This window comes from Giraffa tippelskirchi, chromosome 8, assembly GCF_054371585.1.
Source record: "Giraffa tippelskirchi isolate mGirTip1 chromosome 8, T2T-mGirTip1v1.2.pri, whole genome shotgun sequence".
Lineage (NCBI taxonomy): Eukaryota > Metazoa > Chordata > Mammalia > Artiodactyla > Giraffidae > Giraffa > Giraffa tippelskirchi.
In genome coordinates, this window is record NC_137282.1 from 116003765 (window position 1) to 116027181 (window position 23417).

At 45.4% G+C, this 23417-nt stretch overlaps 1 protein-coding gene and 2 long non-coding RNA genes across 19 annotated transcripts in view; 2 read left to right on the forward strand and 1 right to left on the reverse strand.

Annotated features, from left to right (window-relative positions):
* DOCK2 (dedicator of cytokinesis 2) overlaps positions 1–23417 on the reverse strand; it is a 477583-nt gene that overhangs the window by 38062 nt on the left and 416104 nt on the right. For all 17 annotated transcript variants that reach the window (XM_081520659.1, XM_081520666.1, XM_081520650.1 and 14 more), the window contains 5 exons: positions 17481–17566; positions 10070–10226; positions 7629–7669; positions 3551–3641; positions 2779–2898 (listed from right to left, as the gene is read on the reverse strand). In XM_081520659.1, the coding sequence (XP_081376785.1) occupies positions 2779–2898; positions 3551–3641; positions 7629–7669; positions 10070–10226; positions 17481–17566 (495 nt within the window). The remainder of the gene's footprint in view (positions 1–2778; positions 2899–3550; positions 3642–7628; positions 7670–10069; positions 10227–17480; positions 17567–23417) is intronic.
* On the forward strand, positions 2898–9346 carry LOC145517665 (uncharacterized). Its single transcript, XR_014062249.1, has 8 exons — positions 2898–3637; positions 3903–4142; positions 5867–6035; positions 6388–6486; positions 7342–7599; positions 7714–7773; positions 7856–8031; positions 8551–9346. It is a non-coding gene; the product is annotated as an uncharacterized LOC145517665 (long non-coding RNA).
* LOC145517667 (uncharacterized) lies at positions 16084–22075 on the forward strand. Its single transcript, XR_014062251.1, has 2 exons — positions 16084–16232; positions 17132–22075. It is a non-coding gene; the product is annotated as an uncharacterized LOC145517667 (long non-coding RNA).

The following is a 23417-nucleotide window of genomic DNA, read 5'->3' on the forward strand; positions in this document are numbered from 1 at the left end:
TGGTTCTTCCTCCTTAGCCTGAACAAGAAGATGGCGTTAAAGCCGCGGGGCTGGGCCAGGGGGCTGTTTGGCTCAAGTGGAGGTCTTTGCCAACTTTCTATCATAATAAGCCAGAAATACTCTCCCTGTGTGTTAAGGAATCAATGAGGGGCTAAGAAGGGAGACAGGCAGGGAGTCAAATGCCTGGAATTCCTTCAGGTCTGCCCATGTGGTCACTAGGACCTCTGCCAGTCACTGATCCCCGAGTCTCTTACATTAGTTACTGAGTACCTGCTGGCTTCTGGGCATGGTATACGGGGATGGGACAGTGATAAAAATGGACAAGACAGTGTCTGCTTTCATGAAATAAAAGTGGGTAAAGCGTACACATAAACAGATGTACTAGTTGGGTTTTCAGGGATGTGGAGGAGTCCATCAGGTAATGACAACAGGACTTAAGGAGTAGAAAGTCATTTTGTGTGTCTAGATCATTAAATCTCCATGAGGGGAGGTATGGGGAAAGGAAGTCAAAGGGATGCTAAAGAGTTTGGGCTTTATTCTAGAAGCTACCACAGCAGTGGCATATAGAGGGAGCTATACTCATCTGCTCCCTCCTCTCTGCCCTTGAAGCGCTTTAGCACCACCCTGGTCCCTCCCTCTTCCTCCCCATTATTGCACAACACCAAGGGCTTATGTGCAAAAAAAAAAGCTGATGACCCATACGTGTGCTTTGCTGACTAGTAATACGCCCCTTAATACTGGGGCTTATGCCTTTTTCCTCTCTGCTCAGTGAAGGGTTGGCTGAGTTGGCTATCGGCAGAGGACAAGGCTTGACATGTCCTTTCAGGGTTTTCCCACTGTGACTGACTTAATCAGCCAATAAACCAAGAGTAAGCTCAGACTCGATGGCCAGCAGGACAGGAGGCTCCAGAGAGGGCCGAGTCTCTGCCCTCAAGAGGCTTAGGATCGTAAATTATAAAAACAGTCTTCTCCAACCGCTCAATGCCTGGAAATTTATAAACCCTTCCACAGACATTACCTCATTTCATCTTTTCACGGAAGGTGGGGAGATCACACTAAGACAGATGCAATGAACTGCGGTGACAGAACAGGCCAAAAGTAAGTGTAAAATTGAGTCTTGATGAACTGTAAGAGCACTGGCCATTCAGAGAAGAGGCAGGGCTGTAGGTAAGCTAGAGGACTCAAGAAAAGCTTGCTAGAGGAAGCAGGCAGTCAACTGGGGCCTCAAGGGCAGAGAACTGAGTTTGCACACTGCAACTATGGGTCTGCATGTCACAATTAAAAAAAACAAAATCCTGCATGCTGCAACTAAGACCTGGCACAGACAAATAAATAAATGTGTTCATGCTTAGTCACTCAGTAATGTCTGACTCTTTGTGACCCCACGGACCATAGCCCACCAGGCTCCTCTGTGCATGGGATTCTCCAGGCAAGAACACTGGAGTGGATAGCCATTCCTTCTCCAGGGGAGCTTCCCGATCCAGGGATCAAACCTGGGTCCCTTGCATTGCAGGTGGATTCTTTACCATTTGAGCCACCAGAGAAGTGCTTAAATAAATAAATATTTTAAAAAACTGAACAAGTTAGTACTATGTACCAGGACTTATGCTAGGTGCTTTACATCATTTTCTCACCTAATTTTCACAATGCAGTTAGAAAGTAAGCACTATCAATATCTCACTATTATGGATGGGGAATTGGAATCTCTGAAAGGCCATGGGGATTGTAGGCGGTAAAGGAATGAGGCTTGAAATCCAGATCCTGAGCTCTTAGCCACCTACTATGTCTCCTGCAGCATTTGAGTTGGTGCTTCCTGAAGGGGCAGTTGGAGGCTGGAGGATGGACAGTAACTGGTTTGGCCAATCTCCAGACAAAACATGACAAATCATCCTGTTCTTGCTGTTTAGAGATCAATGATGACACCATGACGTCATTCATACATTCAATTAATTCATTTATTCAACATATATCTTTTGGGTCCCATATGTTAGGGTCTGTGCTAGCTACTAGGCACTCGGCAGTGGGCAAGACAAATATCTTTGCTCTTGGCCTTCTAAGGTGGAGAGCCAGACAATGAACAAGTGAAAACAAAATGATCGAGGTGATGTCTGACAGTGATAAGTGCTTTGGAGAAGAAATAAGTATGACTCACAGCAGGAGTACTGCTGTGTGTGGTCTGGGAAGGCCTCCTTCAGGACATGGCATTCTTTGCTTGGGCAAAACCCTGAGCTGTGAGAAGGAACTGGCCGTGGTAAGATATGGAAGAGAAAAGTCCTAAGCTGGGAAAAGCAAGTGCATAGGCCCTGAGGTGGAGAAGAGCTTGGCATAGGGTATGTGAACAAGAGGGAGCCTGGCAGAGTTGATGCGGGAGAGGGAGTCAGAGGACAGCTCATATGCGGCCTCATGGGTCATGGGAAGGACTGTAATTGGATCTAAGTGTGGGGGTGGCTGTTTGAGATGATTGTAAGCAGGACAATGGGGTATATTCTATGGGATGAGTATGTGCTATGATCACCCTGTTTCCTATATGAAGGACGACCTGCTGCAGGGGAATAGAGGACACAGGGCTATTGCACAGGACTGACTGTGTCCAGGTGAGCAATGCTGGTGCCTTGGACATATGTAGTAGGAATGGAGATGGAGAGAAATGATTAGACTTAGGGTTGGGAGGGAGAGCTGACCAGACCTGCAGATGGATTGCATGTAGAGTGTGGGAGAGAACAGTCCTTCCCAGGAGCTAGGGTTCCCACGGAGAGAGGAAGGGCAGGGACCAATTACCTTTCCTTTGTCAAAGTAGCCTATGATGATGTCATAGAGTGTCTCCTTCAGCTGCCGGTGGGTCTGGGGGTACTGCTGGCCCGTCTGCATGACCTGCGATGCACACTGCTCATCTGACCACTGCAGAGAGAGACCACACACAGTTACCCAGGGCAGGTGTCTCCCCGACTGCTGAGGAGTGGGAGGAAGCCCTGCAGACACCCCTGCCTGTGTCCTCGCTGCCCTGAGTGTCAATCAGGGAGATGTTGTTGGCCTGCACTTTCCACAGGAAGCACCTCTCCATTTCTGGGGAGTCACACTTACTGACTCTCCAGACTCTCTGTTGGCTCCTGTGTATGGATTGTAGGATTTTTCTCTGAATCCCTGCAAGACATGGCCCCAGCTCTTCAAAACCCAAAGGAAATCCTTGAGACTTTGTCCTGCTCCAGCAGCACTTTCAAGAGAAGAAAAACAGCTCACAGGGCATGCTAATGATTTATACTTGACGCCTGGATGTTATATAAAACAGTCTGAATGTTATGTAAAACTGCAAGATACATCTCAGGGGGTTGTTGTTGCTGCTAAATGCGAAGGTCACTTGAAACCTTATGTGACCAGACAGAACAGTGCAGAAAAGTAACCTGCCAGGTTAAAAGTTTGGGGACAGGGCAAAACTAAATTTATTCGGCTAATTTTTCTTTTCTTTCTTTTTTTTTTTTTTTTAACTTTTCAGCTTGCTGTGAGGGCTCCACGGGGATCTCAGCATGAATCCCCTTCCTTGGGAGGGCAGTACCTTGAGGAGCCAGGTGTGGAGAAGGAGTGTATAGGCGGCCTCCGTGTAGTTGTCACAGTCCAGGTGAAGGTCGCGGAGTTTGTAAAGGTACCTGTTTGGGAAATCACCAGATGCAGTAATAAGAATGAAAGTGGTAGGGCCAGGCCAGAGAGAGCACCTGGATGCCTCTTGGGTTCACAAGGGAGTCCCCCATTTCCTTCCACTCAGTGCCCTGAGTGACAGTGATAGCACCCAGAAGTCACAGGACATTTAGGGTGTGACAGGAACCATGCCGAGTACTTTAAATGCCTCAGATCATTGAAGCTGCCTGACAATCCTGTAAAATGGGTCCATTGAGAATTTTCATTTACAGATAAGAAAGCTCTGTCCTGGAGAAATTAGGTATCATTCCAGCCAGTATTCAACTTCATACTGAAGATTCTGGCCAATGCAATATGACAAGTAAGGGAAATCAAGGAAGGAGAAGTAAATGGCTTGTTGGAGGTCATGTGCTAATGAATGAAGAACTGGACTATGATCCTAGTTTAACCGCCTTCAGAGACTATACTCTAATCATTGTACAACTCCAAGGGCATGGACAAGTCATAGCGTGGTAAAGGGGAACTTCTACCCTCTCTTCAATGCTCTCAAGGTGTAAAGAAAGTGAAATTTTTGATAAGTAAAGAAAGGGGTTAGAGATTAGTCATTCAGGTGGAGGCATGAAGCTGTCAGCAGAAAGAATCTACAATTCAACTGTAATGACATTCCCATCTCCTACCCTTCTGCAATGTGATGATCTAGTTCTGAACCCTAGGATGACTAGGGTTGAAAGATGGTAAGAACAGGACAGGATCAGAGGAAGGGAGCTTCAATCAATTTGATACATAATGTGTATTAAATGGATCAATTTCTCTGTGCCTTAGTTTGCTCATGTGTAAAATGGTAGTGCTCACAGAACCTATAGAGTTTTTGGGCCTACAAAGGGCCAAGCAGACCCTGTAGAAAAGGCTCTGTGAATGACAGCCAGCGTTGCTACTAATAAATGCCAGTATCCACTGAAAGTGATTAGCCCGTAGCCAGCATTGAGCAGTGACAGCTATTATCTATTATCATTGTGTATCAGGTTCTTCTACAAAACATTCTCCCTGCCACTGTTGGAAACAGAATCCAGAGCCAAAAAGCCACTGCTTTGGTGACTTGCATGTCATCAGGAGTATTTTTTAAGCCCAACTCTCAGTAATTTGGTGAAGGGAAGATGCTGTGATGGGATGCCCTTGATCCTTCCTCTGAGAGGAAAGGCGCTGTCTGTAACGGTGCCAAAATCCTGCCTTGGCTATCTAACTACAGGGAACAGAGGGCTTCTCAAGCATCTGCGCCCAAATCAGGTCTCAATGCTCAGGGTCAGATTTCCTGTTATAAGAAAACTTTCTGCACAGAATGTCACCCAAGGAGGAGCTAAGGTTTAATGTCCTTGGCTGTATAAAACATGGCCAGTGGGCCAAATGGAGGCTGCCTGAACTCAGGGTAGGGGCTGCCAAAGACTCTGAAGGGAAGAAAGGTCAAGTAGTAGTTTCTGATAACTAATGAGCAAGTGATCTTTTGCTCATTTATTTATTCCATCAGCAAATTTGAACTGAGCACACAGACTGTGCCAGGCATGAGAGATAAACGGTGGCAAAAGCAGACCCCATTCATTCTCAGAGGTTAGCAGTTATAATTTAGGAAAAGAGACAGGCATCAACTAAATAATCAAAGAGGTAATTACAAAAGTACAGTTGTGACCAATGTTGGAAGAAGAGGTCTATGGTTACTATGATAGCAGGTGTCATCCAGGTGAGGTTTCTGGAAAGTTTTCCCGAGTATGACACCTGAGTTGGGACCTGAAGATAGGACAAATGAGGGGGCATTCCAGAGAGATTGTACATCCATCCATTCCACTAATGGGTGCTTTATATATAATATCAATTCATCCTGTCAACAATTTTTCTTTAGATAAGAAAACTGAGACAGACATTAAAGTAGATAGAGCTAGAAATAGGTAGAAGCAGGTTTTGACACCAGCTGTTTCTGCCTTTACCATCACTCTTCCCCACTTAACTTTCTGCGGATCGTGAAATTGCATGTAGCCTGCACGTAAGGAATGTGGAGCTGTGGTCAGCTTTTAGAAACCCCTGGGCACACAGTCACATCCTATCCTATCTCCACCTGCTGTCCTTGGTCTCTGGTCCCTGATGACTGGGTCCAAAAAACCTGAAGAAATTGGTCCGAGGGAGGGCTTCTCTGCTGCTTTCAACTCCTTAACTGACCAGGATACTCCCTATCCTTTGTCAACTCAAGGGTTCAGGGATCAACCACAGAGCCAATGAAAGACACCCTGAGGGGCCTGAGTTGTGGGGGGACTCAAATGCAAACAGATGGCAGACGGGCAGCTTGAGTGAGGTGGAGTCTGACGGGGAACAGAGGCCATGGGACGTCCCGTCTGAAACGCTATCACCCAGCCTAGGCGGTGGGCGTCAGGGTGTGTGGGCCCAGTGTTGCCATACCTTTCACGTTTTTCAGAAGAGGGAGATTTTGACTTTTATGTAATATCTCTAGATTTTTAAAATTTGGCAACCAATTAGAAATGTTTTTAAATACTATGCCTGCCAAACAGGACAGATTTTCAGACTATATTTTATTTACAATGTCTGGTTTAGGCAAATGTGGTTTTCCTAGATTACTATAGGATTCACATCTATAAAGCTTATGGAAATCTGGGATTCTCCATCTGTGTTTCTAAAATGGGAAGAAACGAAAAGAGGTTGGGGAGGGAACCAAGTGCCAGGCACTTTACCTGTAGCATCTCATTTAATCCTCAGAACAGAATGGAAAAATTCGACATGGGGTATCCCTAGCCCAAAGACACCGAGTGATTTTTCCAAGCTGACAGAGGATAACAAAAGCACTGTGCTTCTACAGTGAGTCATGTCTAGTGATGTTATAAATACTATCCAAGCTCAGGACAATCCATGGAATTATCTTTTTTCCAAATGGTAGTTCCTGTTTCTGGAATAACGCTGAAATACCTAAAAATATTCGCAGTAATAGCAGAGTGAGTTTGGACATGGAGTTTCTGGTCTTCAACAGAATGTGTTAAAAACCTTGAAAGGGCCTTGGTCGTTAATCTTCCAGTCAGTTCCACTTTGCAGGCCTTTGTCTCACAAGGAGATACATAAAGACATACGTCCAAGACTTTTGCCATTGTGGTATTTATGATAAAAAAAATTGGAAACAACCTAAGTGTTCAACAACACAGGACTAGCTATATAAATTATGGTATATTCCGGAATGAGAATTTTATAGTTTCATTAAAAATTATGCTAAAATACATCTGTTGACATAGAATTCTTGTCAAGCAAAGAATGAATTATGAGCAACATGATCCCATTTTTTCAAAAAATAGGCATGCATAGAATTTGATTTATAGATAAATATTAAATGGTCTGGGAATATGTAAAGATTATGGTTATTTAAAAAGAGTTTTGTTTTGCCTCTCCGTATTTTATGAGAATTTTGGGGGTAATAACTATGTATTATTTTTGTATAAGTAAAGTAATTAAAAAAAACTTTGAAGGAAAAAAATGAGATTCTAAGAAACACTGACAAGGGAGTTCTTTGCTTCAGGTGAATGCCCCCCCAAAATCCTTCATGTGATTTTTCAAATAAGTGTCTTTTAAATGCCTACAAAGAAGCTACCATCACATATCTTGGTAATGTTTTCCCTTTGAAGTTGGGCTGGCCAATGATCTAAGTACTTGCCTTCCAAACCCTAGACTAGGGCTTCGCATGCCAGCCTTGTAACAAATACAAGTGCAATTCACCAGCACAATTCACAGCAAAACAGCACGGCCGGTCAGAGAACTCCAGGTGGATTTGGGAGGCTGATCGTAGCAGCATGGAAAGAGTTGAATCCAAGAAGACGGATAGGAATCAGAACACAGAGGGTCCGAGTGTCAACAAGATGTGCTTAAATTCTGCTGAAGGCAGTGGGGAGCCACCGATGGATGTCTAGCAGGAGAGTGACACCGCAGGTTTGGGTTTTAGAAGACAAAAATCTTACCTTATATACATCTCTTCCCGATTATTATCTTTGTAGAAATTCTAGATAAGGGAGGAAAAACAGTGATGAGTGTTTTTCTTTGCAGAACAGCAGGAGTGGAGGGCATTGTGATGAAGATGAGAGGAAACTGCTATTTACTATCTGGGTGAGATGGGAGCAAGAAATTTACTTTCCTGAATGCACCAAACTGCTTATTCTGACTTGAAAGTCACTTCCCTGATCCTTAGACTATAAAGGGACAGAGGAAGTATCCCAGCCGTCACATCAGGAGGTGCAATTCAGCTACTCCCTGCATTGAGAGACAGGCTTTCCAGGAGACTGAGGAAGTTTACTTTGACAAAGTCTACTATGAAAGGCAGCCCAGCTTGATCTTTAAAAGCTCAGATCCTGCACTGAGGAGAACGTGAGTTGGAATCAGAGTAATAGCAATAACCAGAGTAATAGTAATAGTAATCACAATAGATTCCAGTGATGATAACAGATCATAACTTCTGACAGTGCAGAACTATCAAGAGTTATGCTGAGATTCCACAGTCAAAAACATTTAAACTTGGCAATACTTACTCCATCTCAAGGCTCACGTAGACCAGTGGTTGTTCTGGAATCACGTGCATTTTAAAACCAGTCCTTACAGATTTTGAGTCAGGAGATTACGACCTCACACTTGAGCCACACGTGGAGAAAATCCAGGTTTAATTCAATGCACCCATGTGTACCTAAGGCTCTCAGAGGGTGAGATGGTGTGTTCCAGGGCACAGTCAGTGGTTGGCAGAGTCCCACTAGACCTCCAGACACACCCACCCCATCCTGTTCTTCTTCCTGATATTGTGTTTAAGCCACACTCCAAAATCAATAAGATCTGCTTAAATTCTATGCTGGGTTTAAACTGCTTATAGACCTACCTTTCCCAACTTTCTCCCAGGTCAGATTCTGTCAGCTGAAGGCCAGTTTCTTTAACCAACTTCTACCTCTCCAACGAGAAGAAACTGCTCAACTCAGAAAGCCCCTCCTTTGTGCCCGTTATGTAAAGTGGGCCACGTGGAGTTATCAGCAATGAATCCCTTTCTGCTGTAATCAGGAATTCTAACTCCCCTTAGCATTTTAGAGAATCAATGGCAGTATCTAGGGTGTTTAAAAAGTCCACTTAGGGTAAACGGACGACACACAACAGAACTCTGGGCACCCAATTTATATTTCTGGAGCACTGGAAATGTCGGGGGGATTGATGTACTAGATGCCATGTGGTCTTTTGGCCAATCTTACTCATTTTAATCCCTTTAGGGTGGGTTGACCTGGTGAGTAGGAAGCACTGTTGCTGCTACGAGCTGTCTCATAACCACATCACAGGACATCTGAAGGGGAGGCTGCGAGCTGGCCATGGCAGGTCGTGTGGTACAGGGGTGAAGAGTCTGGGTTTGGAGTTGGCTGCTCTGGTTAGCCTGTCCCATAGTACTCTTCTCTAAATCATAGTTATGAGTAGTACTTCATTCCATAAGATAAGGAAGCTAACACATAGTGAGCATTTAACCATGCATCAGAACTGCACTCTGCCCGGAAAATCCCAGGGACAGAGAAGCCTGGTGGGTTACAGTCCATGGGGCTGCAAAGAGCCAGACACAGCTGAGCGACTGAGCACACCCCCCAGGACTGCATAACCTATGAACTAGGTACTACGATTTTCACCATGTAACAGATAAGCAAACTGAACCGTCAGAAAATTTCCTTGGGTATTCTATTAATTATCCAAGAGAGGGTGAGAATAGGCTGTGTGACTCCAAAGCTCATACTCTTAACCTCTTTATACTGCCACTTTCTTTCTCTGTGGTGAATTAAGTGCCAAAGGAGATACTGCCATCCCTTGGTATCTTCAGGGTAACGGTGCCCGGACCAGCACAGATACCAAAATACAAGGATGCTCAAGTCTCTTACATAAAATGGTACGGTAATAGTATTTGCATATAACCTACACACATCCATATTCTTTAAATCATCTCTGGATTACTTGTATTTAGTAAAACAATGTAAATGCTACGTAAACAGTTGTAAATCCAATGTAAATGCTATGTAAACAGTGGCTAGCATCCAATAAATTTAAGTTTACCTTTTGGAATTTGGTGGATTTTTTTTTCCCCTTGGTGCTTTCTGTCTGTGGTTGTTTCAATCAGTGCATACCAAACCCCTGTCCATGGGGTTGCAAAAAGTCAGGAAGAGCTGAATATGCTCATTCCCATTTCATACATATGATAAACTGAGGCACAGGAACATGACAATGATTGACTTCAAGTCACAGAGCTGGCAGATGTCAAGAGAGGGATTCACTCTCCTGTTTTTCTGATTTCTAAAGCCCTGAGCGCTGCTTCCCCATCCAGAGCAACAGCAGAACCCAAAATCAGACCAGCCTCCCTGACTGCTGGGACTGGACCAGGGGAGAGCCCACATACCAGCAGGTTCACAGTGCAGCTCATGCGGTTGTCTTTGCTCTCATCCGTCATGACGCCCCGGTAATCCAGCAGCTTCTCCAGGAGGCCTTTGACCAGGTTCACAAAGTTCTCCACCGACTTGGAGATGGTCGGGTGTTCTGCAGCACACTCCATCAGGCTGCCGCACAGACGGGAGGGTAGTGAGCTCAAGGGCATGGGAGAAGGCATGCTGGGGGCGGGGCTGGGGCGGGGCTGTGGGGAGGGTGGATGGAGTAAAAGCCAAACGAATCTGTGAATCCAAGTTCCCTTGGTTCACTGGGTCCTTTTGTTCCTTTATTCAGTCCTTATTTATACACTGATTTGGGGCTTCCCGTCTAGTCAAAGCTATGGTTTTCCCAGTAGTTATGTATGGACGTGAGAGTTGGACCATAAAGAAAGCTGAGTGCCGAAGAATTGATGCTTTTGAACTGTGGTGATGGAGAAGACTCTTGAGAGTCAAACCAGTCCATCCTAAAGGAAATCAGTCCTGAATATTCATTGGAAGGACTGATGCTGAAGCTGAAACTCCAATACTTTGGCCACCTGATGAGAAGAACTGACTCATTGGAAAAGACCCTGATGCTGGGAAAGATTGAAGGCAGGAGGAGAAGGGGACGACAGAGGGTGAGGTGGTTGCATGGCATCACCAACCTGATGGACATGAGTTTGAGTAAACTCTGGGAGTTGGTGATGGACAGGGAAGCCTGGCGTGCTGCAGTCCATGGGGTTGCAGAGTCGGACACAACTGAGTGACTGAACTGAAGTTGGGGCTTTCCAGGTGGGCTAGTGGTAAAGAACCTGTCTTGACAAGTTTAGCCATAACAGACACGGTTGGATCCCTGGGTTGGGAAGATCCCCTGGAGGAGGGCATGGCAACCCACTTGGGTATTCTTGCCTGGAGAATCCCATGGACAGAGAAGCCTGGCAGGCTATGGTCCATTGGGTTGCAAAGAGGCAGACACAACTGAAGCAACCTCATGGACACGTTGACCATGTAGTGTAGAGTATTTAAAAATTTCCCCCAATGACAAAATGAGAAAAAATGAAAATAAAATTCTAGTGTGGGCTCTGCTGTGGGGAAATAGTTATTTATAGACCTATATTGGGAGTGAATCAGTACAACTTTCTGGGGTAGCAATTTTCCCAGTATCTGCAAAAATTGTAAAAATACATATCTTTTGATCCAGTAATTCTATTTGGGGAATCTATTTTACAGAATAATCCCATAAGTAGGTAAGGGTATAATACTTAGAAATTGTGTCTAATAGTTGGAACCATTCTAAATGTCCAATTAAAGCATATTCACAAAATATGATTCTATGAAGCCATTAAAAAGTATCATAGATCAATGTTTTGACACAAAAATCTCTATAAAATACATAGTTGAGAAAACTGAATCTCAGAACAATATTTGTTTTTTTATTTAACCATCTTACAAAGAACCTACCATGTCCTAGGCATTATTCTAAACATCTTACAAATTTTAACTCATTTAATCTACCATCACAATCTTATGAAATATTTGCTGATGGGGAAATTAACGCACAAAGAGGTCAACTAACTTGCCCAGGGTTACACAATTGGTAAATATTAATAACAATAGTCTGGCTCCATCATCTGCCCTCACGCACCAAATGCTATATGTGAGTGGAAGTGTGTGTCTACTTTATGTGTCTTTGTGTGTTTATAAATGCGGCCATCAGGAAGGATAAACACCAAACTCTAAATGCACATTGCTTCAGACAAAGCATCTAGGTGGGGGAATAGAAGAGGACAATGTTCACTTTTCAGTTTAAATGTTCATATGTTATTTGAACAAGTTACAGCATTTGTTGTAATATTAATATTCTAAATCTTAAAAACAAAAACTAAAATGGTGACATTCCTTAAGTAACTACTAGTGCTAGGCAATGTGCTAGAGTGGGCGTGGGGAGAAAGATATAAATATAAATATAAATATAAATAAATATATATATATATATATATATATATATATAAAGAATTATGCCTGCTCTAAAGCAGCCCACAGGCTAGGTAAAGAGAGACAGATGGATTAAAATTTTGCTTAATGATTACTTCTTAATCACTTATTCTGCACCGTGCATACGTGTTCAGTCGCTAAGTCGTGTCCGACTCTGCAAATCCATGACTAGAGCCTGCCAGGCTCCTTTGCGCACAGGATTTTCCAGGCAAGAATTCTAGAGTGGGTTGTCATTTCCTTCTCCAGGGATCTTCCCACCCCAGGGATCGAGCCCATGTCTACTTCGTCTCCTGCATTAGCAGGCAAATTCCTTACCACTGAGCCAGACACTGTCTAATCACTTTTTCTTAAGAAATAATACTGGTCATTCTGATAAGTAAAAATGATTCCTCTTATTGTGAAGATGAGGCAATCAAGGCTCAGGGAGGTTAAATGTCCTTCCCAGTATCAGTCTGCTAGTGAGTGGTGACCTTGGGAATCAAGACAATCACTTCAGTGTTGCTCTGTGAGAAACTGGTGTGTTCTCCGGCATCCTGAGTAGACAAGCACTTCTCAGGCTACATCTGTTTCTGCCTACTCTGCCCGCAGCAGTTTAAGTCCCAAGAGTTCCTAGGAGGGGGAATGTAAGGAAGGCAAGGACTCTGGAGGGTCATTTTGCCCAGAAGCCAAACCAGACTGCAAGGAGATGACATCTCAAACTGTGGCTGAGATCAGACGAATCCATCTTCGCTGTAGGAAAAGCACCTGTTCCCTGCTCTCAAGGAGAGATGCAAATTGCTCTGTGATTTAGCCCTGTCTGGCTCAGTCACAGCTGTGCCTCACTCCTTCTGGGATGGTCACTTCGAGCCTTGTTTTCAATCTTAATGACAGTGCATTGAAATTTTGTCCCACTGTTTGGGGTGTGATTTCTCACAGCCTCGCTGGTAGAAGACATCTGAGGCTGTGAGCCCGGCCAGATCAGCAGCTGTCTGTCCTGGTCTCATGGTAGAGTCACAAAGGGAATGTCTGTAAAACTCAAGGTCCACCCTAGGTTGATGTCTTTGTATCTCTGGAGATGGGAGTCAGCCAGTAAGCAGTATTTTTTTCTTTTCTCTAGGTGATTCTAATGTGCAGCCAATAAACCATTGGTTTTCTCTGCTGTTGTGCAGACTTAAATATGCATGGGGATCACCTGGGCACTGCGTTCATGATTCTGATTCATCAGATTTGGGTTAGGGCCTGAGATTCTGCATTTTAACAAGCTCCCAGCTGATGCTATACTGTTGGTTCTTTGAGAAGCAAGGGTTTAGAAAAAACAGTGTCTTGGGTTTCTGACTCTATTTTTCAGCCATAAGGTAAGAAGACTGCTCATATGGTCTAGGGTTGGTGAGATGGATGGGCAGATTGGTTTGAAATCACTCATCCATCCATCATCCATCACCATCCATCTAGCCATCTGTGTGTTCAACATGAATTCTTCTGGGAACTAGGGATTCGGAGATCCCAGAAATAGCAATTCACTGAGCTCCAGGAGTTCATGGTCCAGCAGTGAAAGCAGATATAGAGATAAAAACTAACCATACTTCATGATACTATCACTCATTGAGTACGTGTGTTCCAGATGGTGTGCTAAGCTGGCTTTATTGATTATCTTGTTTAATACTCACATAATCTCCTTGAAGTAGGCATCATTATCACCCTCAATCTGTAGGCTAGGTTCGAGGCCCCCGTGAGGCTGGGTTCTAATCTCGATCCTGCCAAGGTCACACACTTTCCTTTGAGTCCAACAGTGGAGTATAAGTGACAAGGAAAAAGAGCTGTGAGACTCTCCAAGTGATGCAGTGATCCCTCACTTGGTGGAAGGAGGGATGGCAGGATACTGGGCATCTATGCTCCTGCCTTGCTGGGGGTGGAGGGGGCTCACACGCCCCCCAAAACGGTTTGCATTGAGTATGGAAGGTCTTCAGAGGGAGGAGCCCAGGCCCACACCCTCTGTCAGTGCTGGAATGGACTCTCATCTGTTCCTTTAAAGACTATGTATGGTGTGCTTCTTATGACAGGTCCTCTTTCAGCTGAACTGGTTTGAGATCTAGGCCCCAGAACACACCTTTTCTGTCCCCTTCAGGCTTCTGGCCCCCTTACCCCTTCTAGAAATATTCCCAGGCAGATGGAACACAGGAGGGGAGAAAGCGTCTTGTTATTCCATTTAATGTGGGACTTTCACTTTAAGACAGATGTGGACAATGGGAGTGGGCTCCAAAGACAGCTCTAAGGATGGGGAGGGGTGAGATACTGTGTAAGGTTGTACACTGCACAAGAGCATAGGAATACTGAAATTTAGCACCACTGCATGCCCAACACTGGTGCCTTGATTCAGGGCTTCAACTGCTACCAGAGGGGAAGCCATGTTCTATTCACAAAAGTTACCAGGTTGCGTGCCCACCTAACTGTGTCTGCTCAGCGTGGGTACTATGTATTAGTGGTGGCCCTGAAGATGGGAGGAGCTGGAAGAGAAATGATACAAAGGCTCATGGCTTCAAATCATTATATCAGTATCCACCTGGCTGGGCTTCCCAGGTGGCTCAGTTGTAAAGAAACTGCCTGCCAATGCAGGAGACACAGGTTCAATTCCTGGGTCAGGAAGATCCCTTGGAGGAGGAAATAACAACCCACTCCAGTATTCTTGCCTGGAAAATTCCATGGACAGAGGAGCCTGGGTGACTACAGTCTATGGGGTCACTAAGAGTCGGACACGACTGAGTGAGTGAGCACACACATGCCTCCACTAAATTAATGATAATAATAGCTACTCTTTCCAGTCAACCTACAAGGTATCACAAACTGTAATAAGCACTTTTCATGACGTGTCTTGTTCATTCTCAATAAAAGCTCTAAGAGGTGGATGGTATTTTTATCCCCAATCTGCAGCTAAGGAAACTGAGGCTCAGAAAGTCAAAAGGAAGGAGCAGGGACTTGGTCCCTGGGTGTTCTGGTGGGCTCATGATACTTTGGGTTGGGCTTGATTAGCTTTGAAAAATCATTCACACCTCTATTTCAGGAGAAAAATAATGAGCTGTTTTTAATTTCCTTGACCTCCAAGGACTCCTTTTATAAATAATACTCAGGAAGGATTTGAAAATCCTGCTGATCATCTGAAGACAGGCTGCAGGGCCCCATCCGCTTATATGAGTGGAAATTGCCAGCACCATCCTTGGTTTTACTTCTGGTCAATATTTAGATTTTCCTTTCTTGAGCTTTAAGAAAAATATTAACACAGGCAAAATGCCACCTCCTCCCTGGACAATCAGTCTCAATACCCAGCGAGGAGCAGAGGAAGGGTCTCTCCTCCAGCTGAGTGGCCTTTGCTTTCCAGGTTCTTTAGTGAGGGCTGTGATGGTGACAGGAGGGGGCACGGCCAGCTGGGGTGGTGCTGCCTGGGACTCAACTCTGTCCACTGGGCTCTGCCTGCTGGGCCGGAGAGGGAGGGTCATGGCGAGGGTCAGAATGAGACCTTCAGTGTGCTTTTGTTGTTAAAGTGAAAATTTCCTAAGAGGATTAGGGAAAGAACTCAAGATCGACTATATATCAGAGAATCAAACAAATTAGGGAATCTACAAATAGGAGGGAACTTGGGATGTGTGAGCCATATTCCTACACCTTAGGAGAAGCCGTCACTTCTCATGGTGTCAGAGTTAGGAAGTGGATCAAACAGCATTTATTCAGCTTCTACCTTCTGTGTCCATTATTCAGTATAACCACAGGAGGCTTATTACCCCCATTTTACAGATGGGGTACACTGAAGCCAAAGCTGTTACATAATTGGTCCAAAGCTGTGCAGCTGCTGAGTGATGGAACCAAGATGAAAATCCTCCAACAGCATACAAATGGTCAATGTGCACAAGAAAAGATGTTCAACATCATTAGCCATGTAGGAAATGCTAACTGAAATGACAATGAGATATCATTTCATATCTGCTAGTGAAGTGAAAGTCACTCAGTCATGTCCGACTCTTTGTGACATCCATGGAATTCTCCAGGCCAGAACACTGGAGTGGGTAGCCTTTCCCATTTCCAGGGGATCTTCCCAACCCGGGGATTGAACCCAGGTCTCCCACATCGCAGGCAGATTCTTTACCAGCCAAGCCACAAGGGAAGCCCTCATATCTGCTAGGATGTCTATAATCGGTAAGAAACATATTAACAGAGGGATGTGGAGAAATTGGAACCCTTGTACATTGCTGGTAGGAATGTAACTGGTATAGTTACTTTGGAAAACAGTTTTATGGTTCCTCAAAAGGCTAAATATAGAGTTGCCATATGACCCAGAAATTCTACTCCTAGTTACACACCCAAGAGTACTGTAAACATGTGTCCACACAAACATTTGTATATGAACGGTCATAGTAGCATTATTTGTGATAGCCCAAAGTAGAGACAGTCTAAGCTGATGAATGGATAAACAAAATAGGGTATATCCAATCCAAAGAAATGAAATACTGACACATGCTACAGCATGGATGAACCCTGAGAACATGTAATGAGAAAGAAGCCAGTCACAAAGGACTGTGTATTGTATGATTCTATTTATATGAAACGTCCAGAATATGCATAGAGACCCCAAAGAAGGGGAGGGGACGATGGCGAAGGGGTGTGGGCTTTCTTTCGGGAGGTGACAAAAACATTCTGAAAGTGATTGTGGTAACGGTTGCACAGCTCCGTGAACACACTCAGAGCCACACTGGCCATCTGTACGTTGTCGGAGGATTTTCATCTTGGTTCCACTACTTATCACTTTGGGTGCACTGTCCGCTATATGAATTACATCTCAATAAGCTGTTAAAACATTGTCCTGAGCCCAAGTTCAGCGCTCCTAGGTGCTGTCCACTGCCCATTGCCTCACTAGGCCTGCGTGCTGGAGTTTAGCAGAGCTGGGTTCAGTCCCAGCTTGTCCACTTGACTAGCTTGACCTAGTCTCCTCGGACAAGACACTTCCCTGAGCTTTAGGGGCATTGCTGTGAAATGAGATCAGAGAAAACTCAACTAAAGGAGACAATACAGAGAGATCACTTAATGTGTTTCCACAGATCACATGACTCCATATCATTATCTGTCAAAGATTAAAAAAGAAAAAAGGAAAAGACAGCAAGAATTATTCTACAGGTAAGAGATAACAAAAGTGAACATCCTGGTGGATTATTTCCCTCTCCCCTACACAGCAAAGTTTCTTTTATCACCTGTTCCATCAATATCAAATAAGCAGCCACTGCAGAGAGATGTGAGATTTCTTGCAAAAATGGAGTTGCTCCAATACCCACGAGCCTCCAGACTGGCCTCCAGACTGGTCTCCAGGGGAGGACCGAGCCCCTGAGGTCCTGCGCCCTCGGGCCTCGGGCCCGCCCTCCTGGCTCCTCCCACTCTGGATCCTAAACTCACATTGACTCCAGCAGCTGCATGTACTGCTCGTCCCCTCGGCCACCTTCCACTTCATGGTCCAGCTTGAGGATGATCTCGTTTTCAAACTGAAGAAGTAGGAGATGAAAGTCAACAATCACGATATTAGAAGGCTGAACGTGGAAATTAGTCCATTCACGACTTTAACCAGAGCTTCAGGGAGCTTCTACCATCTCCCAGGCTTCCCAGGTGGTGCTAGTGATAAAGAACATGCCTGGCAACACAGGAGATGTAAGAGACCTGGGCTCAGTCCCTGGGTCAGGAAGATCCCATAGAGGAGGGAATGGCAACGCGCTCCATTATTCTTGCCTGGAGAATCCCATGGACAGAGAAGACTGATGGGCTACAGTCCACGGGGCTGTGAAGAGTTGGACATGACTGAGCAAGTGAACAGCAGCAGCATCTCCCAGGTTTGGTGCTGGAAACCGGGAGTGCAACATGAGACGGGGTACTACCCTCGCCTTTTAGGAGCTCCTTGGGAGTAGAGAAGAGCAATAGATGGTAAGTGCTGGAGCAGAGGGACAGGCATATGAAAGAGAGACAGACAGAGGAGAGTCTTCAGGGAAGGCACACAGCCCATGTCATTTGACTTTGTTCTCAGGTTTATGTTGAAATTTTGCAGGAGAAAATAAAGAGAAAAGACATTCCAAGCAGAGAGTATGGGCAAAGGCTCTGAGGTATGTGACAGAGCACTGATCTTCAAGAGACGGTGTGTTGGCATGATCAGCTATTATTTCTGCATGCCTAGCATTCCTTTTTTTATACTTGGATAATCACACCTGCCTTAATTTCAATTTGTGGGACTTAGGTGGGCTGAACACATCTCCCTAGCTCCAGCTGTGGGTACATGACATAGGCCAAGCACCTGATCAGTGTCTTTCATTATCCAGACCCTACAGTTAAGGAGGGCCCAGATCAAGTCATGAGACTCAAATCTGAGGTTTTGCTGGCACTCTTAGCAAAAAGAAGTCTTTCTGCTTAACTTGAAGACTGTAAGCCAGAGGTTGCTGGGGAGGACCACAATGAAGCAGTCTGCCTAAGAATGACACCAATGTATTGGAAAGCAGAGAGGAAGAGATGGGGGGAGATTGAAACCTGATCATATTTTTGAGCTCCTGAATCAAGCCACACCTGAAGCTATAATATTTACGTGAACTGATGCCTCAGAGAGTCAAGACTGGTGACAACTATAATAGAGATCAGACTAGCTAAGTGAGGGCTTCCCAGGTGGCTCAGAGGTAAAGAATCTGCCTGCCAAGGCGGGAGACACAGAGATCCAGGTTCAATGCCTGGACCGGGAAGATCACCTGGAGGAGGAAATGGCAACCCACTTCAGTATTCTTGTCTGGGAAATCTCATGGACAGAGGAACCTGGTGGGCTACAGTCCATGGGGTCACAAAGAGCTGGGCACGACTGAGTACGCATGGTTAAGTGACCTGAAAGCAGTTAGACACCAACTCTTGCAACATGGAAGCTAATGTGTATTTTGTCTCCCATTTTCAACATCAAGTAGCTTCTCACCCAGTTGAGTTTAGAGCTTATATAACATTTTGAAGGGCCATTCAGTATCTTGTACATGGATAAAATGCAAAAATGGTTTGTATACTGTTTTAATATCATGCCTTGATGAGTCCATCCAAATCATGCAATCCCACTCATGACTCATTTTACTGCTAGATAAGATACTGGCACTTCAAGACGAGAAGGAGGCTCTCGGTGAAGGTCACTAACATTCAGGGAGCCCTTAGGCATTCCTGGGTCCCAGCTCAGCCTCTATACCTTTAGTCCCCACAATAGCCCCATGAGGTGTGGAAGTTAAGGATCACCTTTAAATGCGATCACGCATTGAAAGCAGCCAGCCCCTGCTTGGCATTGCCCTCAGTAAGTGTCAGTTATTATTACAGATGAAACAGAGGCTCAGAGAGTTTAAGTGGCTTGTTTAAAGTCTCAGGTGAATGGCAGAAATGTTTAGGCAAGTTCTTTCCAGTGCACAAAGGATCAAGCCTGGTTTAGTTGGTTGGAATCCTTCAGGTGATGGAAGACAGGGGCCAGATTCAAGTTCTCCTTGGTTCACGTATCATCTGTGGGGATGTTGTTCCCTCTCTTTTGTGTGCTAAGGGCCAATGCAAGGACCAGAAGCTTGTGCTCATAGAGTTTGTGTTGAGAAAGAATCTCCTGTGTTTCCACAGTTGAGGAAGATTTATGGAAGGAGATACACAGGTCTGGAAAGATGGGTAGGACTGTGATAAACATGAAAAGGAAGGGCATTCCAGATTGAGGAGGTGGCGATGGACTGAGCAAAGGTGTGGAGGTAGGAATATGGAGAAAAATGAGGAGAACAGTCCAGCTGGAGCACAGAGTTCAATAAAGGGTGGAAATAAGAGCAGAGACGTACATATGGGGGCCAGTGTGGTGAGGGTCTGGGCTGCCATCTATACATGAATCATGCCCCTTATGTGATGCATTTTGTTAAGCCTTTTGTATCTGTCAAGTGTCATCCAAAGTCAGGCTGGCATGATTGGACATGTCTACTGTGTTGAGCCCAGGGTAGGAAGAGATACAGCCAGCGGACTGCAAGAGTAGGTGCTGATGTTAGGGCGTGGGGGTAAACACGTGCTGGCTTTCAATGCCTCCTCCATCTCCTCACCATCTCAGGAAAATGAGTAGGTCTTTCTAACCCTCAGTCTCATAGCTTATATCAGGGCTCAGCAAACACTTTCTTAAAGGGCCGGTTAGTAAATATTTTAGTTAGGCTTTGTAGGTCCATCTCTGTCACAACTATTCAACTTCCCTGTTGTGGTACCAAAGCAGCCATAGTGGATATAAAAACAAATCAGCTGAGTAGAGTCCAATAAAGCTTCACTTACCAAAACAAGTGGCAGGACAGATTTTGCCTGTGGGGTCATAGTCTGTTGCTCCTGACTAATATAACAGGCATAACAGGGGTACCTCCTGCATGGGGTGGTTAGGAAGACTGGGGACATTTTATTTACAAAGCACTAGGGGATTGCACAGGCTCAAGTGTGCACTGGGTTCTCTTATCATCTTATGATTACTGCTAACGTTATTGTTATTACTGCTGAATGGTACTGGAAAGCAGCTCACAGGGACAAAACCAGCTTTGCTGAGATCTTCAGTGGTAAATGCTGGCATGCTTCCTCCTCGGGAGATGAACTTTCCTTTGAGCCGAGAAGTGGATGGGGTAAATAAGCACTTGTCTCAGGGTCACAAAGGAGCCCAGAGGGAGGGAAATTACAGGGTGCCAGGAATGTGCAGAGCTGATGACGCCAGCCATGCCTGAGCCCTCCGGGGTGGGTTGGAGAGGGGAGGTTTCAGTCAAGTACATCCCAGGGCAGACTCTGCTCCTTTGGGCTGCTGGGACCAGTGCTGGGCTATGCTTGAGAGTGGCTTTGACCACAGGCGTTGGCATCAAACAGACTTAGTTTGGGGCTTCCCAGGTGGCACAGTGGTTACGTATCTACCTGTCAGTGCAGGAGACGCAGGAGACATGGATTTAGTCCCTGGGCTGGGAAGATCCTCTGGAGTAGGAAATGGTAATCCACTCCAGTATTCTTGCCTGGACAATTCCATGGACAGAGGAGCCTGATGGGCTACAGTCCATGGGGTTGCAAAGAGTTGGATATGACTGAACACACACACACAGACTTAGTTTGAGTCTTGCTTCCACTGTTCTTCCTACCACATGACCTTGAGCAAGTTAATTAGCCTTTCTGAGGCTCAGTTTTCTCATCTTTTAAATGGAAAATTTAAGCAGTGCCTATTTTATAGTGCTGAGGGGAGAAATCAACGGGAAAACGCATGCGAAAGGCCTGGCCTGGCGTTCGGCACATAGTAAGTGTTTGATATTTGTTAGTGATTGCCATCATGACGTTGTTGACACTGTCTTCACCATTAGCATCTTAACCTCATGTAACCTTTACAACCGTCAAGGCAGATGGATGTCATCATCCACGGTTTATAAATGAGGCAACTGAGGCAAAGTGGGACCTTTGTCTTGGGTTTCAAAGGATGATGTACTCGACTTAGGGTACACCCAAGGGCCCCTTACACTCCCAGACATATACTACATTATGTCACCATGATAGGCCTTACCCCCAACATTGCCACCATGTAGAGCTTAGGGAGTAGCCCTGGCTTCTCCAAATTATTTCCATTTCATCTGCAACTAACAAGATTGCATCACATCACTGACGCCTCACCCTACCCTGCAAAGTGGATATTTGGCAAGGAGCATCTGCCAGTTACTTTTTCAGAAGTTAGATGCTACAGGGACTTCCCTGGTGGTCCAGGGATTAAGAATCTACCAACCCATGCAGGAGACATGGGTTCAGTCCCTGGTCCAGGAAGATTCCATCTGCTGAGAGGCAGCAAAGCTCATACACTGCAACTACTGAGCCTCTGTGCCACAACTACTGAAGCCCATGTGCCCGGAGCCTGTGCTCTGCGATGAGAAGCCGCTGCAGTGAGAAGCCCATGCACCATAACCAGAGCGTAAGCCCCACCAAGCCGCAACCAGAGAAAGCCTGCGTGCAGTAAGACCAAGCACAGCCAAAAATGAATCAATTATTAAAAAAAAGTTAGATGCTGCAGATGCCTAACATGAATCTTCAATACTGAGGAGAAAAGAAATGAGCTCCAGCAGGGCGACCTCACACGGGCCTCACGTTTGCATCATGCCTTCCCTGAACTGCTTCCTCTGCTTTGGAACCTCTCGGCTATTTTCATCATCTTGTTTGCCTACATTTTTTTGATAGGAGCCCAACCCCACCAAAGTGTGAGATTTAGGGGACAAGAGCCCTTCTTCAAAGGTAAGGCCCTGACTGTGACGTGGGAGGGGTCAGAGAGGGTGACCGGCCAGGGTGGCAGAGAGATAACAAAGAGGAGAGTGGCATCCAGATGCCAGCCTGTGGTCTTCTTTGCTGCCAGTTGTCCTGGGGTGGGCAGAAGCCCACCTGGGAGGAGCTGGAAAGGAGTGTCGTGTGAAGGAGGGATGCTGATGGGAGTCAGGGGAGCCTCATCATTTTCTCTGAGTTGTCTCATCTCTTCCTGTTTCATTTCATCTCCCATGAAGCTTGAGTTTGGTATTATGATACCATAATAATGGTATTATTATACACATTTTGTGGATGAAAAACTGAGGCTGAGAAAGTTTAAACAATTTGCTCAAATTTATTCAGCTTCTAAGCAGCAAGTCTGCCTGGCACCAAAGCACACTGTCCACAAGACAGTAGGTGCTCAGTACATGTTTATTGAATTGATTTGCTCTTTTCCACATCCTGTTCTAAGCCATTTGAATCACCAGTTTATCTCATGCCAAGACTCAGTCTCAGTGAAATCTGCCAAACCGATATCTTTGTTCAGTAATTCATTCCACAAGCAATTATTGAGCTCCTGCAGTGTTCCAGGCACTGCTTTGTGCACGCTCAGTCCTGTCCGTCATATCCCACTCTCTGTGGCCCTACGGACTGCAGCCTGCCAGGCTCCTCTGTCCATGGAATTATCCAGGCAAGAATACTGGAGTGGCTTGCCCAGCCCTTCTAGGGGATCTTCCTGACCCAGGGATCGAACCCACATCTCTTATGTCTCCTTACCCCCTCCAGGTGGGTTCTTTACCACCAGTGCCACCTGGCAAGCCAAGGCGAAGGCACTGTTCTAAGTGCTGCTGTGAAATGCTATTGTCTCTTCCTTCTCTGAGAGAGGGATTCCCTCCTTCCTGCTGAGAGCTCAGACACTCATGATCATCAGTACATAATCCTGCCCTACAATCTGCCTCATAGGTAACCACTCTACTCAGTCTCCGCATCATGGGACCTCCACTCCTTCCCACAGATGTCATCTCAAGAGACCATAGCCTCTCCCTCCACAAAGAATTTGTCAGCAAGACAACTGGTCTAACC